Source organism: Nyctereutes procyonoides, unplaced genomic scaffold (genome assembly GCF_905146905.1).
Source record: "Nyctereutes procyonoides isolate TBG_1078 unplaced genomic scaffold, NYPRO_anot_genome, whole genome shotgun sequence".
In the NCBI taxonomy this organism is placed as follows: Eukaryota; Metazoa; Chordata; class Mammalia; order Carnivora; family Canidae; genus Nyctereutes; species Nyctereutes procyonoides.
The window spans coordinates 9,374,029-9,390,802 of NW_026575042.1; the positions used below are offsets into that span (position 1 = coordinate 9,374,029).

A 16,774-nucleotide genomic window follows, 5' to 3' on the forward strand; every position below is an offset into this window, starting at 1 on the left:
ATGTAAGTAATGAAATGACTCACAGAAATGATCACTGCTACCACTATAATTCAAATATATATGCATATACATACATAGTCACCACCCTTGGGCATGCTACATGTCATGAAGAAATTATACAGGCAGAAATAATACAACTTCAAGATAATGATAAAATTATCATATTATTTTAATATGGTTTTCAGTTAGAAAAATTTAATAGACTATTTCTTAGGGAGGTTTTAGGTATGCATACAGTTTAGGTAGAAAATACAGAAAGTCTCTGTATACGCTCTGTATTAGTCTGTTTAGGTCACCATAGCAAAATACCACAAGTTGAGTGGCTTAGATGATAAAAATGTATTTTCTCATAGTTCTGGAAGCTAGAAATCGAAGATCAAGATGCTGACAAATTGGGTTCCTGGTGACAGCCTTTTCCTAGCTTGTAGATGGCCACCTTCTTGCTGTGCCCTCACTTGGTCTTGACCGATTTGACTTTAATTACATCTCTAAAGGCAAATACCATCACACTGGGGGTTAGGGCTTCAGCCTCTGAATTTGGGGTGGGGAACACAATTCAGTCCATAACACACCTCCCCTTCCTGCACAGTTTCTCCTGTTATTAACATCTTGTATTAGAGTGGTACATTTGTTACAACTGAGGAGTCAAAATCAATAGATTACTATTAACTGAAGCTCATCGTTTATATTAGGGTTCATTCTGCATTATACATTCTCTGGCTTTTGACAAATGCATAATGATGTGTATCCACCACTACAGTTTCAGACAAAATAGTTTCACCACTGTAAAAATGTCCTGGGCTCCACCTTTTCAACCGCCTCCCCCTGAATCCTTGGAAACCACTCATCTTTTTAACTGTCTCTATAGTTTTGCCTTTTTCAGAATGTCATATAGTTGGAATGTAGCTGCTTCAGATGGGCTTCTTTCACTTAACAATACGCGCATAAAGTGTCTTTGTGTGTGTGTGTGTGCATGTGTAGCTCAATAGCTCTTTTTTTAAAATCACTGAATAATATTCCATTGTGTACATTACTACAGCTTGATTATCCATTCCTCAACTGAAGGACATCCTAGTTCCTTCCAATTTGGGGCAATTATGAATAAAGCTGCTGTAAATATTCATGCTCAGGTTTTTGTGTGGATGTGTTTTCAACTCATTTGGGTAAATACTCAGGAGCATGATTACTGGATTATATGGTAAGCCTATTCTAGCTTTATAAAAAATTGCCAATCTTCTTTCAAAAAAATTTTCCAACCTCTTCCAAATTACTGGTATAATTTTGCATTCCCACCATCAGTAAATGAGAGTTCCTCTTGCCTTACATGCTCTCCAGCATTTGGGGTTGTCAGTGTTTTGGATTTTAGCCATTCTAATAATTACGTAGTGTTGTTTTAATTTACAATTCCCTAAACATAATGTGTTGGGCATATTTTCACATGCTCATTTGTCATCTGTATGTGTTCTTAGGTGAGATCAATTGTTTTTAACTTTTTAAATACTGTAGGATGGCAGGTCCACCCCTATCCTACCACTCACCACAAGTAGATAAGACACCTCCCTCCAGGCAAGCTCTTGCTCACTGAGCTGCACACACAGAGGGCAGGTTCTGAAAAGAAGGAATCAGCAACACTGAAATCTCCAGAACAAAGGCTCTAATTAAGGTATGTATTAATAAGCATCCTTGGGGGAGAAAGATAGAAGTAGGCAGGGACAGTTTTATGTCCTTGGGGAAAAAAAGCAAAGGGAAGGCAAATATTTCAGAAGTCCAGCAGAAGAGGTAAACATTTTTCTTTAATCTTTGCATGTGTTGAGTCCACAAACCTGCAGATGTCTTAGTGGCTGCCCATGGCTCTGTGTGAGGGAAACAAGCCATGCCATTTTCTCTGCAGGATGCTGGGAAGGGTCAAAGCTCCCACAAGAGTGGGAAGGGTGATAAGAAAATACTTCTTATCACCAGGCATCTGAGAAGAGTCTGTCCTTGTGTTGGTTACAAAGGCTTCTGTCAGACAAACCACTACCGAGCTACAAAATAGTCTACAACTTGGAAGTCTAGTGGATTGGAGTGTTTTTACTCGGCCAACAACATAGCAAAATATAGAAAAGGAAAAGGGTTCAGAATGCATGAGTTTTGAGTCCTGGCCCTGTGCTTCCCTCTTTAGCTTTAGCCAATGGACTGACACTTTCTGAGATTCAGATACAGCTCTAACTCCAGAAACAGAAAGGAGATATGAATGCCTGCTTCCCAGGGATCCAAGAGAAATGAATGAAGGAATGCATCTAAAATGCTTGGTCCAGGCACCAGAGTGGCTCAGTTGGTTAAGCATCTGCCTTTGGGTTCTGGGATCAAGCCCCGCATTGGGCTTCCTGCTCAGCCTCTGCCTGCACCTCCCCTTGCTTGAGTTTTCTCTCTCTGTCAAATAAATAAATAAAATCTTTAAAATGCTTGGTCCACTGTAATAAATGATAGACTTTTTAACACTTCACGTGGATTTTACAGGTGAGAAAACAGGGGCAAGTATGGTTAGAGGGTTAGCAGGAAGGATTTGAGGAAGGAATGAGTTATGGACCTCCCTTTATTCTAGGATATTAGTAGAGCAGAACAGAAGGAAGGCAAACCAAAAATTATTTTTCTTTAAATAATTGTAAGACTAGTAGGAAGGAAGATGTAGGAGGAGAGACTAATCGTTTGAGAGATAACTAGCCACAAAAAAAAAAAAAAAAGACCTACCTCCATACTTCAGAAATTATGTTTTTAAATTCACTTTGGGTACATACTTCAATGAAATTAATAAATTAGTACCTGTATTTTTTTATTTTTATTTTTATTTTTTTGAAATTAGTATCTTTAAAAATGGCTAACTTGCTTGGCGTTTCCAGTTATAGAAAGAAAGGTGGCCTGGTGGACAGATGTCTGAATGTTTGGCGGCCAAACACGTTGGAAAAACAATGTCCAAATTGAAGGCATCTTGAGTGTATATATCAATCTGAGAATTATCATGTTATAATTGTTGCATTTTCCCTCACACAAATATAGCTTATGTTTCCTTTTTAATTATGTCCTCTTTGATGGCCTTCAACAAAGTTTTATAATATTTTCTATGATTTAACTGCAGTTTTTATCATGTTTATTCTTAGAAATCTTAGTAATTTTTGTTGTTAGTATGATTTGGATCATTTTTTTTCTATTGTACTTTTAAAATAGTTATTTATGGTGCTTAGAAGAGCAGTGAAAAAAATTGACTGAACTCTTTAGAATAGTGTGGCTATATTTCTAAAACAACAGTGCAAGGAGAAGTAAAGATACAAAACCAGAGACATGACACCATTTGTGTAAGTAAAAAGTGAGCACAAAACAATATTATATATTATATACTATTGATGGATACATTTAAGTATATAAAAGTAGGGTTGCCTGGGTGGCTCAGTCAGTTAACCATCTGCTTTGGACTCATGATCTCGGGGTCCTGGGATCGAGCCCTGGATCAGGCTCCCTGCTCAGAGAGGAGCCTGCTTCTCCCTCTCCTTTTGCCCCTTCCCCCTGCTCATGCTCTCTTGCTCTCTCTCTCTCAAAAAAAATAAATAAATAAAATGATCCAAATCATACCAACAACAACAACAAAAATCTTAAAAAAAAAAAAAAATGTATGTAGGGCAGCCTGGGTGGCTCAGCGGTTTAGCGCTGCCTTCGTCCTAGGGTGTGATCTTGGAGACTCAGGATCGAGTCCCACGTCAGACTCCCTGCATAGAGCCTGCTTCTCCCCCTGCCTGTGTTTCTGCCTCTCTCTGTCTCTGTGTCTCTCATGAATAAATAAATAAAATCTTAAAAAAAAATGTATGTAAAATACAGGGGAAACTGTTTGGAATGGATCATGCCAGACTGGTTTTAGTAGTTGCTCCTGGGGCATGGGGAGAAGTTGTGTAGTTAAAGAGAACTTTAGCTTCATCTGTATTGCATTAGGAAAGCAGGAAGGAAGGAAGGAGAGGGAAGGAAACTAAAAAAGAAAAACAAAAGCAAATCTGACAATATGCTAGCAATTGCTAATTCTGGGTGATGGAACTACGGGTATTTAGATTTTCTTCATAAATTTTGGCTTTTCTTATGCCACCCAATCCCCCCTGTATTGGTCAGCTGGGGCAATTGTAAATTTTCAAAACATGTTAATAGACTATTGTTTAGAGAAACTTTAGGTTTCCCGGAAATTTGGAAATTTTGTCCTGTCTCTGCTGGAGTGGAAAGGTCTGGGACTGTGGGAAACAAAGTACTTCTTCTAAAATCTACAACCTTGTTGAGGCAAGGAAACAGAACTAAAACAAAACGTACTAACATAAGCAAATGGATTTTTTTCACCCACTTGACCAACAGTTACTGGGTAATCACTATAAACAAAGATCGGTGTCAAAGGCTGTAGGAAGCTCCCTAGAGGCCCTAGCTGCTGTTGAAATGGCTGATTAATTCCATGGGTGGCCTCCTTGTGGAGTGGCTGTTCCACCACACCTTTGGTGTCCTTTCCAGAAATAGCCTAATTTTTGTGGTATGGACAGGCTTCCAGGTCTTCGAGTTCTGATTCATCTTTGTATGATGACTCCCTCAACTTACCTCTGTCTTGCGTTTGACAATAAGCTGCACAGAGAAGCCAGGCTGCCCCTTAACACTTGGCTTAGAAATAACCCAGCCAGATATCCAATCTTCCACAAAACCCTAGAACGCAACTCAGCAAGTTCTCAGCCACGTACAGCCAGAATCCAATTCCTCCACTTCCAATAAGGTGTTCCTCATTTCTGTCTGAGACCTCATCTTTAACATTCATATTTCCACCCCTTTTCTGTTCACAATGATACCTGTATTCTCTGAGGTGATGGAAACTCTCTCTTCAGCCTCCTCACTTCTTCTTGCACCCTTAGCATAATCACTTTTATCATCCATATTTCCGCCAACAGTCTCCTCGAGGCAGCCTTGGCTTTCTCTAGCATGCGCCTCAGGATGCTTCCACTCCACTCACTAGCCACTTCCATGCCACTTAGGTATTTTGTTATAGCAGCACCCACCTCTCAGTGTCATAATCTGTACCAGCTCAGGCTGCCGTAACGAAATGCCCCAGACTGTGGGCTTAAACAACAGAAATTAATTTTAACATCGTCCTGGAGGCTACAGGTCCAAAACCAGTGTGCCAACAGGACTGGTTTCTGGTGAGACCTCTCTTTCTGGCTTGGAACCATCCATCTTCTTGCTGTGTCCTCGCAGGGTCTCTTCCCTGTGCGTGGAGAGAGAGAGAGAGAGAGAGAGAGAGAGAGAGAGAGATTTCGTGGTCGGTTTCCCCTTCTTCTTATAAGGACACCAGGACTGTGGATTAGGGCCCCATCCTTATAATATCATTTAACTATAATTACCTCCTTACTGTCTCATCTCCAAATACAGTGACATAGGTGGTGTCTTGGTCAGTTTGGGCTGCTGTAACAGAATAGTACAGACTGGATGGTTTATAAACAACAGAAATGTAATTCTCACCATTCTAGAGGCTGGGAAGTCCAAAATCAGAGTGCTGGAGGGCTCTGGTGAGAGCCTTCTTCTAGGTTACTGACAGCCATCTTCTCCTTGTATCCTCATGTGGCTGAGAGTGGAGAGAAGAAGCAAGCTCTCATGTGATTTTTATCAGGGCACACCCCTCATGACCTCATTTAACCAAATCACTTCCCAAAGAACCCACTGCTTAATGCCATCACAAAGTAGGGTAGGGCTTTAACATATGAATTTTGGGAGAACACAAATTTCAGTTCATAATAGGGCTTTAGGACTTCAACATGAATGGGGTGGGATGGCTAAACTTCAGTCTATATTTATAAATAAAAAATATTTTTAAGGAATGAATCTCTTTTAGGTGCTTTTCTGACCTCATCCTCCTTCCTTGATGGATTATACACTGGAGCCCAATGTGACAAAGATAACAGACTACTACTATCCTGATATCATCTCAAGCCCCTGTGATGGGGAACTTATCCAAAGAGACAGCAAGTTGCTTCTTGCCGTCTTTTACTGTGTCTTATTTGTATTCGGTCTTCTGGGAAACAGCCTGGTCATCCTGGTCCTTGTTGCCTGCAAGAAGCTGCGGAGCATCACTGACATATACCTCTTGAACCTGGCCTTGTCTGACCTGCTTTTTGTCTTCTCCTTCCCCTTCCAGACCCACTATCAGCTAGACCAGTGGGTGTTTGGGACTGTAATGTGCAAGGTGGTCTCTGGTTTTTATTATATTGGCTTCTTCAGCAGCATGTTCTTTATCACCCTCATGAGTGTGGACAGGTACCTGGCAATCGTCCATGCTGTCTATGCCATGAAAGTGAGGACAGCCAGAATGGGGACAGCCCTGAGTCTGGCTGTGTGGCTGATTGCCATCATGGCTACCAGCCCATTACTAGTATTGTACCAGGTGGCCTCTGAAGATGGCATTCTACAGTGCTATTCATCTTACAATCAACAGACTCTGAAGTGGAAGATCTTCATTCACTTTGAAATGAATATCTTAGGTCTGTTGATCCCATTCACCATCCTTATGTTCTGCTACATTAGCATCCTGCACCAGCTGAAGAGTTGCCAAAACCACAACAAAACCAAGGCCATCAAGTTAGTACTCATTGTGGTGATTGCATCTTTACTCTTCTGGGTCCCATTCAATGTAGTCCTCTTCCTCACTTCCCTGTTCAACATGAACATCTTGGATGGATGTGTCCTGAGCCAGCGGCTGATTTATGCCACCCATGTCACAGAAACCATTTCCTTCACTCACTGCTGTGTGAACCCTGTGATCTATGCTTTCATGGGTGAGAAGTTCAAGAAACACCTCTCAGAAATATTTCGGAAGAGTTGCAATCACATCCTCTTCTACATAGGAGGACAGATCCCAAAGGAAGGCTTGGAGAGGTCCCACTCCTCCTGTCAACACCCCTCCCGTTTCTCCACCACAGACTACATTTTGTGAGTGGGTGCCTGGAAGCAGCTCTTCATTTAGGGGGACAAATGATTTACACTGGAGTCTGAGGCTACATGAAGGGATACTTTTAGAAATGTGGTTACAGACAGATGGCATATTTCATGATAGTTAATGAACTCCTATTGCAAATTAATTTTCTCAGGTTTTGAAAATTTTGTTACCATTCTCTGGAATATCTCACTATTATAATAGGAGCTTTGGAATTTTTTTCTTAGTTTTTGTAGTGTCTTTATCATATATCAATTTAAAATTTATCAATTTTATGCTTTTTCATATATATTAAGGTGATCATATAGTTATTCTCTGTTATTCTGTTAATTCAGTGAACTACATTGTGTGATTTTCTTATTTTAAGTCAACCTGTATTTTCCCTGGAAAAGATGACCTCTTGGTCACAATCATTTTAATAAATAATTGGATTCTCAGGGTTTTCGTGTCTGTGTTCATGAGAAACATTGCCCTATAATTTTCCTTTTTAAATGTCCTGGTCAGATGTGCAACAGCATGAATGGACCTAGATGTATTATGCTAAGAAATGAGTCAGAGATAGAAAACCAAACACAATGCGATTTCACTCATATGTGAAATTTAAGAAACAGAACAAATGAAAAGAGAAAAAAAGAGATACACAAAAAAACAGATTCTTAAATACAGAGACTGAACTGGTGGTTGCCCAGAGGGCAGGTGGAGGGGGCTGGGATGGGTGAAATAGATAAAGAGGATTAAGAGGTACAAACCTCCAGTGTTAAGATAAACCAGTCCCCAAGATGAAAAGTACAGCATAGGAAATACAGTCAGTAACGTTGTTTGGTGACAGGTGGGGGTGCCTACACTTACTGTATATGAGCACTGAGACATGTACAGAATTGTTGAATATTGTATACCTGAAACTAACATAACACTATATGTTAATGTATATTAAATTAATAATTTTAATAAATATCATAATATTATATATATTTAAAGATTTTTTTTATTTATTCATGACAGACACAGAGAGACAGGTAGAAACATAGGCAGAGGCAGAAGCAGGCTCCCTGCAGGAAGCCTGATAAGAGACTCGATTCCGGGACCCGGGGATCATGACCTGAACCACAGGCAGACGCTCAACCACTGAGCCACCCAGGTGCCTCAATGTATATTATTATATATTATATTTTATACAAATATACAAAATATATAATGTTATATATTATATAAATACCATATATAAATATAATAAATTAATATATTTTTATTTTTAAAAAGTCCTGGTCGGATGTGGCCTCCAAAAATGTGTTGCAAAGTATTCCTTTTGCTGCTAGTCTCTGAAATAGTTTGTGCACAATATTGGGTGTTACGTCCCCCCTTAAAGGTTTGGTGAAATCAATTAGTGAAGCCATCTGGGATTTCTCTTCAGGACGATTTAAAATTATGCCTTCAGTTTCTTTGGCACATAAAGATTATTCAGACAACTGCTTGTCTCAGTTTGGGAACGCTGTGATTTTTAAGGAAATTTCCCAGTTTAAGATGTCAAATTAGCATAAAGTTGTTCCTAATGTCTTCTTATAGTATTTTTATGAGACTATGAAGTGATGCCCTATTTCATTCCTAAAATTGGTGATTTGTATTTTGTCTCTTTTTTGTTCCTGATCCGTCTTAGGAGGTTTATCAATTTTATTAATCTTTTCAAAGAACCAGCTTTTGGCTTTGTTGATTTTCTGTTTTTGTCTTTACACTGATTTCTGCTCTTTAGCTTTTTGTTTAAGATTTTTAAACTTAGGGGGCACCTGTGTGGCTCAGTGGTTGAGCATCAGCCTGTGGCTCCGGTCGTGATCCCCGGGTCCTGAGATCAAGTCCCACATCAGGCTCCTCTCAGGGAGCCTGCTTCTCCCTCTGTCTGTGTCTCTGCCTTTCTCTGTGTGTTTCTCATGAATAAATAAATACAATCTTAAAATTTTTTTTTAAATTTATTTCAGAGAGAGAGTTAGTGTGAGTGGGGGAGTGCGGAGATAGGAGGAGAAAGAACTCAAGCAGATTCCCAGCTAAGTGGGAGCCCATCACCACGTGGGGCTCTACCCAGAGCTCCATGAGGGGGTCCATCTTCTGACCCTGAGATCAGGACCTGAGCGAAAACCAAGGGTCGGAGGCTTAACCGACTGAGCCATCCAGGCGTCTCTGCTCTTATTTTTTTTTCACCTGCTTTCCTTAGGTTTAATTTCTATTTTATTCTAGCTTCTTGAAAAGGAACCTTAAATCACTGATTATCAACCTTTGTTTTTGAAAGATGTACTTTAGAGCTACAAAATTTCCTCTCAGCCAGGCTTACGTGGCATCCCACATATTTACGTGTGATAGATTTTCATTGATTTGCAATTTAAATTATTTTCTGTTTTCCATTGTGAAGTCTTCTTTTTATCATGAGTTGTTCAGAAATGAATTTAAAATTTCCAAATATTTGGGGATTTCTTTATGCCTTAGTTTCTAGTTCAACTTCACCGCCCTCAGAGAATATATATGTGTGCATTTGGCTTTTTGAAATTTACTGAGAATTGTTTTATGACCCAGAACAGGGTTTATTATGGTAAATGTTCCCCGTACATGTGAAAAGAATGGGTGTATTGAGTGGTTGCTGGCTGGAGCTGGTTAATCAGATTGCTCAAGTCTCTATTCTTTCCTTCTTCTTCTTCTTCTTCTTCTTCTTCTTCTTCTTCTTCTTCTTCTTCTTCTTCTTCTTTTTTAAGATTTATGTATTCATTTATTCAGGAGACCCACAGAGAGAGAGTCAAAGACACCGGCAGAGGGAGAAGCAGGCTCTCCACTGGGAGCCTAATGTGGGACTTGATTCCAGGACCCTGGGATCACAACCTGAGCCGAAAGCAGATGCTCAATCACTGAGCCACTCAGGTGCCCTGCTGAAGTCTTTATTCTTGCTGATTTTTGCTGTTTGCTTATTCTATGAATCACTGCAAAAGTGTATTAAAATCTGTGTTTAGGCGCCTCGGTGGCTCAGTGGATTAAGTGTCTGCCTTTGGCTTGGATATGATCCCGGGGTCCTGGGATCAGGTCCCACATTGGGCTCTCTGCTCAATGGGGAGTCTGCTTCTCTCTCCCTCTGTCCTCTGTCCCCCCTGCTTGTGCACTCTCTCTCTCTCTCTCTCTGTCAAATAAATAAATAAAATCTTTTTAAAAATAAAAAAATTAAAAATAAAATAAAATCTGTGATGGTGAGTTTGTCTATTTTCATTTTAATCTCTTTAAATTTTGCTGTATATATCTTGACACTCTGTTATTAGGTGCATGCAAATATAAGATTTGTATACCTTTTTATTGAATTGACTCTTTGGGGGCATCTGTGTGACTCAGGGGTTGAGCATCAGCCTGTGGCTCAGGTCGTGATCCCAGCGTCCTGAGATCAAGTCCCACATCAGGTTCCTCTCAGGGAGCCTGCTTCTCCCTCTATCTGTGTCTCTGCCTCTCTCTGTGTTTCTCACATGAATAAATATATAAAATCTTTTTTTAAAAAAAAGAATGAAAAAAAAGAATGAACTCTTTTATCATTATTAAAGTTTATTTATTTGTTTGTTTGTAATCTCTATGCCCAATATGGAGCTCAAACTCCTGATCTCAAGATTCTCATATTTTTCTGATTGAGCCAGCCAGGTACCCCAACTCTTTTATCATTTTTTTCTTTTATAATTATTAAATATTTCTTTTCCTCCAACAATACTCCTTGTCTGAAAGTTTGCAATGTTCAGCATTTATATAACCACACCAGTTTTCTTTTGATTAGAGTGTGTGTGTTGTGTTTCTCTATATTCTTCTTCTTCAAACCAAACTATGCTCTTATACTTCCTTTCTCTCCTGTAAATTTAGGTGGGACTTTTTTTCTTTTTGCACAGACAAGGTATTATTACTACGAAGATACATAATACATATAAAATCTAAAAATCCTTTAGATGGAATATTCTCTTGGATCCCATTATATAGTACACAAAAGGTTGATTTCTGATTTCAGAACAATTATTTCTTTTCTTTTCCAAGTTAACAACATAATTTCAATAATAGATGATACATTCTCCAAAACTGACACACATTATATTGACCGTATTGTAAATAAATGCCTGGAGGGCAGCCTACTCATTTTAGGATAGCATCCAAATGGCTTCCTTGAAATGTTCAAAATGTGCTTAGGATATTCACATACTACTCCTGCAAAAAATGTAACTTCTGAAAAACATGAGAAGGTTGCTTCTTTCCCCTGCTTCAGACACAAATTTACTTTATTCTGAATATTCCCCGAGCTCCATTATTAGGTCAGGTCACTAATGACAAAAGAGAAACTCCTCATTCTGAATGTCCAGACACTGAAATTCTGAAACATAGCCTTATAGCAATTTCCTGATAATCTGTGTTTTTGTGGAACTTTCATTATACTGTCACCTCAGTGCTTAGTAGATCCTCTTTTCTTGGAGTAATTTCTTACATTGATGCCAGTAAGTGCGATATGTGCTTATATAATTGTTGTTGAATGAATAAAGGAATGGGCCCCTGAAACAAGACAGGGTTACGAACTTAGGTGAGGTAGGTAGGTAGGACCATGTGTCCTCATTCCCAGACACTGAGGTTATCTGCTCTCTTCCTGGTCATTGTTGATCACCCTGGTAACCCCAGCTGGGTGTGCCAGGTAAAGGCACTGTCCCTCCCAATTCCTCACTGTACTGTACCTGTCTAATCTACAGGAGTCACTGGGTGGGAATAAGGAGATTCTAGGAGTGATTGTGCATGGGATAGAGACAGTATGGGACCCAGAGACAGGAATTTCTTTTTTTTTAAATTTTATTTATTTATTTATGATAGTCACAGAGAGAGAGGCAGAGACACAGGCAGAGGGAGAAGCAGGCTCCATGCACCAGGAGCCCAATGTGGGATTCGATCTCGGGTCTCCAGGATCGCGCCCTGGGCCAAAGGCAGGCGCCAAACCGCTGCGCCACCCAGGGATCCCGAGACAGGAATTTCTGATTCTAGTGCGGGCTCTGTCCAAACCTCCCTGTGTCTCCCCTCAAGGCCTGCTTTCTCACTTTGAAAATGAGCAAGTTGAACTAGGTGGTCACCAAGTTCCTTTTCTGGCCTAACATCATGTGAGTCTAGGATCACCATGTTCAGACTTGTACCTAAATCTCAGGCTAATGCAAGTTACACCAGAGGGGTGGGAGATGTTTTGGGGCACAGAGCACCTTGAGAAAAATACCCACACATAAGTGAAGTTTTGACAACAGTTTTGAATTATTCAGAGTCCCCATCCAGCCCAAGTTAAGTGCTCCTGATATAGGTGTTCAAATTTACCAGGGATAGCTTTAGCAATCTTAGCAAGGTCTACCTCTTTAAGAAACTGCACAGAGCACCTACAACCTGAAAGTCATATCCATCACCCATCCGCAGTCTTCTCTATGAATTTATAATAAAGCTCCACCATGATGGGCCTCCACTCAGCAATGGGATGGAGAATAATCCTTACACTGGACTGGAAGTGGCTGCTGAAAACCTAAGAAATCCAAAAGAGGTGCAGTCTAGACTTTGCCTGATACTATTCTGATTTGACTCATTAATTCACACATGTATATAATACACAGGTCAGTTTTCACCAGGAAGAGCAAGTACCAAGGTCCAGAGGTGAAATGGACCATGTCAGGTTCCCAGAACTGCAGAAGCAGAAATGTTTAGTGGTAGGGAAGGGAGGCCAGGGAGCAGGTCGGAGAGAAAGGCTGGGGTCTGGCCTGCCATGTTAAAGAATTCAGGCTTTATCCAGAAGAGTTATAGGTAGGAGAATGAAATGGTCAAATTTGCATGTTGAAAGGATCCTTACTTGCATATGGGGACTTGCAGTCTGGTTAAGCCTCAATGACCCTGGTGGCACACAATTCAAAGACAGTCTTCCCTGGCATTTCCCTGTTCTGCTCCCCCGTGTCATCCAGGCTTTGGTCCTGAGATGCTTCACCTTGGTTGGCCATTTGGTTTACTATGCCTTCTTACTTGTATGCCCTCCTCCCAAGGATTTTGGATAATCCATCATATGGCAACATTTTCTTATACCTTCTACCTGGTTATTATTCGCGTTTACTGGTACCAATCAGTTTCTACTTTTTTTCTGGCTTATTTATTGGCTTACTCACAGTTTCCTGTATACACCCTTTCTCATCTATACAGATGGAAAGAAATATAGATTCTCATTTATAGAGAGATGGGCTCTTCAGGGGGGAAAAAGCCTAGTAATGGTCTCCAATCCTCACTGCCCACCTGCTGGGGGCTCTTTTGCCAGCAAGTAGATAGTAGAGCAGTATTTGAATTCAGTTTCCATAACTTCTTCCCATTAGTATACTGTACTTCCAGCTGCTTGTCCTCTAATTGCTCTGAGCATCAGTTTCCTAGTCTGTAAAATGAGAATGACACCTCATCGTCAGGTTCTGTCCCAGAGGCCAGGGGCCATAACCTGTTGGGGACAGGGCTCGTGCTCCCTCTCGTGGCCACTTTGAGCTGCAATTCCGAATGGGTGAAGGAGCACCAGTGGAAAGGAAGGGCAAAGGCTTGGAAGTGGCATTGAAGGGACAGGAGGAGTCAGTTGGAAGACTTCTGGTTTCATATACCTAACCTGTCATGAGAATTTCTGCTTTGAGATTCTCTGCAAAAGTGCAGGTGTTTGACAAGTGTTTGGATTTTATGTATTGAAGGCTTCACCCTTGGACTCTAAGTCCTCTAAGCCCTCCCCATGTCCCTTGGAGATAATACTGCCCAGGAAAATCTCACCTAAATTTCAGACCTTGGTAATTAGAGGAGGGGACATATTTGCTTATTTTATAGACAGGATTTTCACCTGCCAAAATCAGTGCGTTTCAGATTAATATTTGTTATTCAGTTGATAGAAACTGTGGCATCCCGAATTCATGGGCAGTCCATTCCTCGCTACTAACCTCTTCTCCTCTCAGAGGAGTGTGGCACTAGGTGGGAAGCTAGGGCAGCGGGGTTTCCCGAGGACCTCCCTCAGGGTCAGGGGCTTTCTGCCTTGGAGATCTGCACAGCCTGAACAGTCAGTTTCCAGCCTGAGTTCCCCAACCCGACCTGACTCTTTTCTCTAGTTCAAATGATAGAAGACACCCGCCTCCTCCAGATCACATAGATGGAGAGACTTGGCTTTGAATATGTCATCTTCCACAGTGACCCAGAGAAGAAGTATGTCTGCTTGTTCTAGCCTGGGCACCTCCTGGAGGGGCCATCTGGGTGAGGCTGGAGGGCCAGCCAAGCCAGCAGCTCAAATGGGCTTTTTCTTGGCCAAAAAGCAGGGAGAGGGCCCTAGGCTGGCTGATGAGTCTGTGGCTGCCATGAGCAGGTTCTCAGTTACTGCAAAACAGAGGAGCATAAACCTCATTCTGTTGGCTCCCTGGAGAAGAGTAGCTCCACCGGCCCCTCAGCGATCCACCCCAGATGGGGCCCACTCCCTGTTTAGGGATCTCTTCACTGGTCCTCAATCTCCTAAATGGCAGTAGAACACACAGTGGAGGTTAAACATGATCAGAGAGAAAACTATGCATCTTCAGTTCGAGTAGATGCCAGACCCTATGCAAGGAGCTTTAGTTATGTTAATTGCTCACAAAAATTCTTAGAAGGAGGTATTCCTTTTTCCTGTCTTATAAATGAAGACAAAGATGCCCTGAGTGGTTATGTGACTGAGGTCATGTGACTGGAAACATGGGATTCAGAGTCGGGTCTCTTTCGCTGTGCAATTCTGTTTCCACCAGACGCTAACCCAGAAGGGTATACAGATTCAGCAGAATTTGAAGTTGAGGCTGGTGGTGGAGCAAAGGGTTTCTTCTGCCACTTTGAATAGCTTCATCCCCTTCTAAGCAGGTGCTGCAGCTTACTTTAGACAACTTTACTTGTCTTCCCCTGGCGTATGTTTTCTCTTGCTTCTCTGCTCCACTCCGAGGGAGGTGAGAATTTGATCTTGGATGACAAGGAAGCCATTTTGCCCCACCAGCACCTGGCTGTGCCAAGTGAAATCTTGGGTGACTATTTCTCCCCCCTCATCTGGCCCTGCAGGATTATCCAGGGTGGTGAGCTGGGCACCATGATAGATGCCACGTTTTCCATGATGGCTTACAATAGTGCCAACGCAGTCTTTACAGGAACCGTGAGCATCACCTTCAAGAGGTCTGTTTCCTTGGGGTGCCTAGGTGGCTCAGTGAGGTAAGCAGCAGACTCTTGATTTCAGCTCAGATCATGACCTTAGGGTTGTGAGATCGAGCCCCCGCCTTGGGCTCACACTGGGCATGGAGCCTATTTAAGAGTCTCTCCTTCTTTCTCTGCCCCTCCCTGCCCTGACCTCTCTCTCTCTCTCCTCTCTCTCTCTCTCTAGGTTTATTTTCTTGCCTGTGTCCAAGTTAGGAGTGAGCCCTGTGGGGTTATTCTATGTGTAACGATGGACAATAAGTGCTCATGCAGCAATTCTGATGTCAAAGGAATTTCTACTTTTGTTTTTCTCTTGGGGCAATCTTGGATGTTCCTTTTTTATCCAAGGACAAGGTAACAAGTTTGAAGATGGGTAATATGTTCAAACCTGAACATAATCTACATAGGATTTTTGGCCACCTCTGATTTGGGAAAACACCAATCAATGAGCCTGTAGTCAGTCTACAAACAATTTTGGGCCCCAACTGAAGTAATTCCTTACAGTTAATGTCTTACTTAACACTTCCATGCACATTATTTCATTTGATCTTTACTGTAATCCTGGGAGGTAGGTACTTTTAGCTCCAATTTGAGAAATGGGGAAACTGAGGTGAATGCACAGCAGCAGTTGACAAAGTCAGGATTGGATGCAGATATCACCGCTGCTTCCCAAAGACCACTTTCTTTGCACGCTAGTGTTCTGCCTCCATGGGCTATCAAGGGCACACAGGGATGAGGAGGACACAGCCCCCGTTCTCCAAGAAGGGAGAACTAGGTGTATTGGTCAGAGTTCTCCAGAGAAATATACGTGTGTGTGTATGCACACATTTAAAAAATTGTATTAATATATATCAATATAGCTAGTATATATAAGTACATTAATAGATTTATTTCAAGGAATTGGTTTATGCAATTGTGAGGATTGGCAAGTCCAAAATCCACAGGGCAGGCCATCAGGCTGGAAACTTTTCGGAAGAACTCAAGCTGCAGTCCTGAGGCAGAATTTCTTCTTCTTTAGGGAAGCCTCAGTTTTGTTCATAAGGCCTTCCAGCTGGTTAGGTTAGACCTGCTCAGATTATTAAAGACAATCTCCTTTGCTTACAGTGTACTGATTGTAGATGTTAATCCCATTTACAAAATACCTTCCCAGCAACTCATAGATTGGTGCTGATTGAATAACTAGGGATTATTACCTAGTCAAGTTGACCCATAAAACTCAGCATCTCACAAGGAATACTTGTTTACTGATAGGGCCTTTCTGCTGAAGCTGAAGATGAATACAGCTTGCCATGTGTGGGTAGAGCTACTTGATAGTCGATGAACTGCAAATGCGTCCTGCTCACCACTGTGGGCAATTCAAACTGGTCAGGAACTGGGAGAAAACACGTGCTTATGTTTGTGAAGTTTTAGCCAAAATGTAGTATATGTTTCCTCACTGGGAAGACAGCAGGAAAATGCAAGGAACTTGATCATTGCAAAAGATAGGGAAATGGTTTGTCACAATGCTGTTAGAGAGGTTTGTGGCTTCTATGTGATGATTAAACACACAATACCATATGGCCTGGGTTTGTTTCACAGCTTGAC

General features: G+C 41.3%; 1 protein-coding gene across 1 annotated transcript; it reads left to right on the plus strand.

The window, feature by feature from the left end:
* Positions 1–287: 287 nt before the first annotated feature.
* CCR8 (C-C motif chemokine receptor 8) lies at positions 288–7,076 on the plus strand. The gene is made up of 2 exons (XM_055321337.1): positions 288–1,663; positions 5,879–7,076. The coding sequence occupies exon 2, from the start codon at positions 5,909–5,911 to the stop codon at positions 6,974–6,976; it is 1,068 nt and encodes a 355-aa protein (XP_055177312.1). The 5' UTR covers positions 288–1,663; positions 5,879–5,908; the 3' UTR covers positions 6,977–7,076.
* The last annotated feature ends 9,698 nt before the right edge of the window (positions 7,077–16,774 follow it).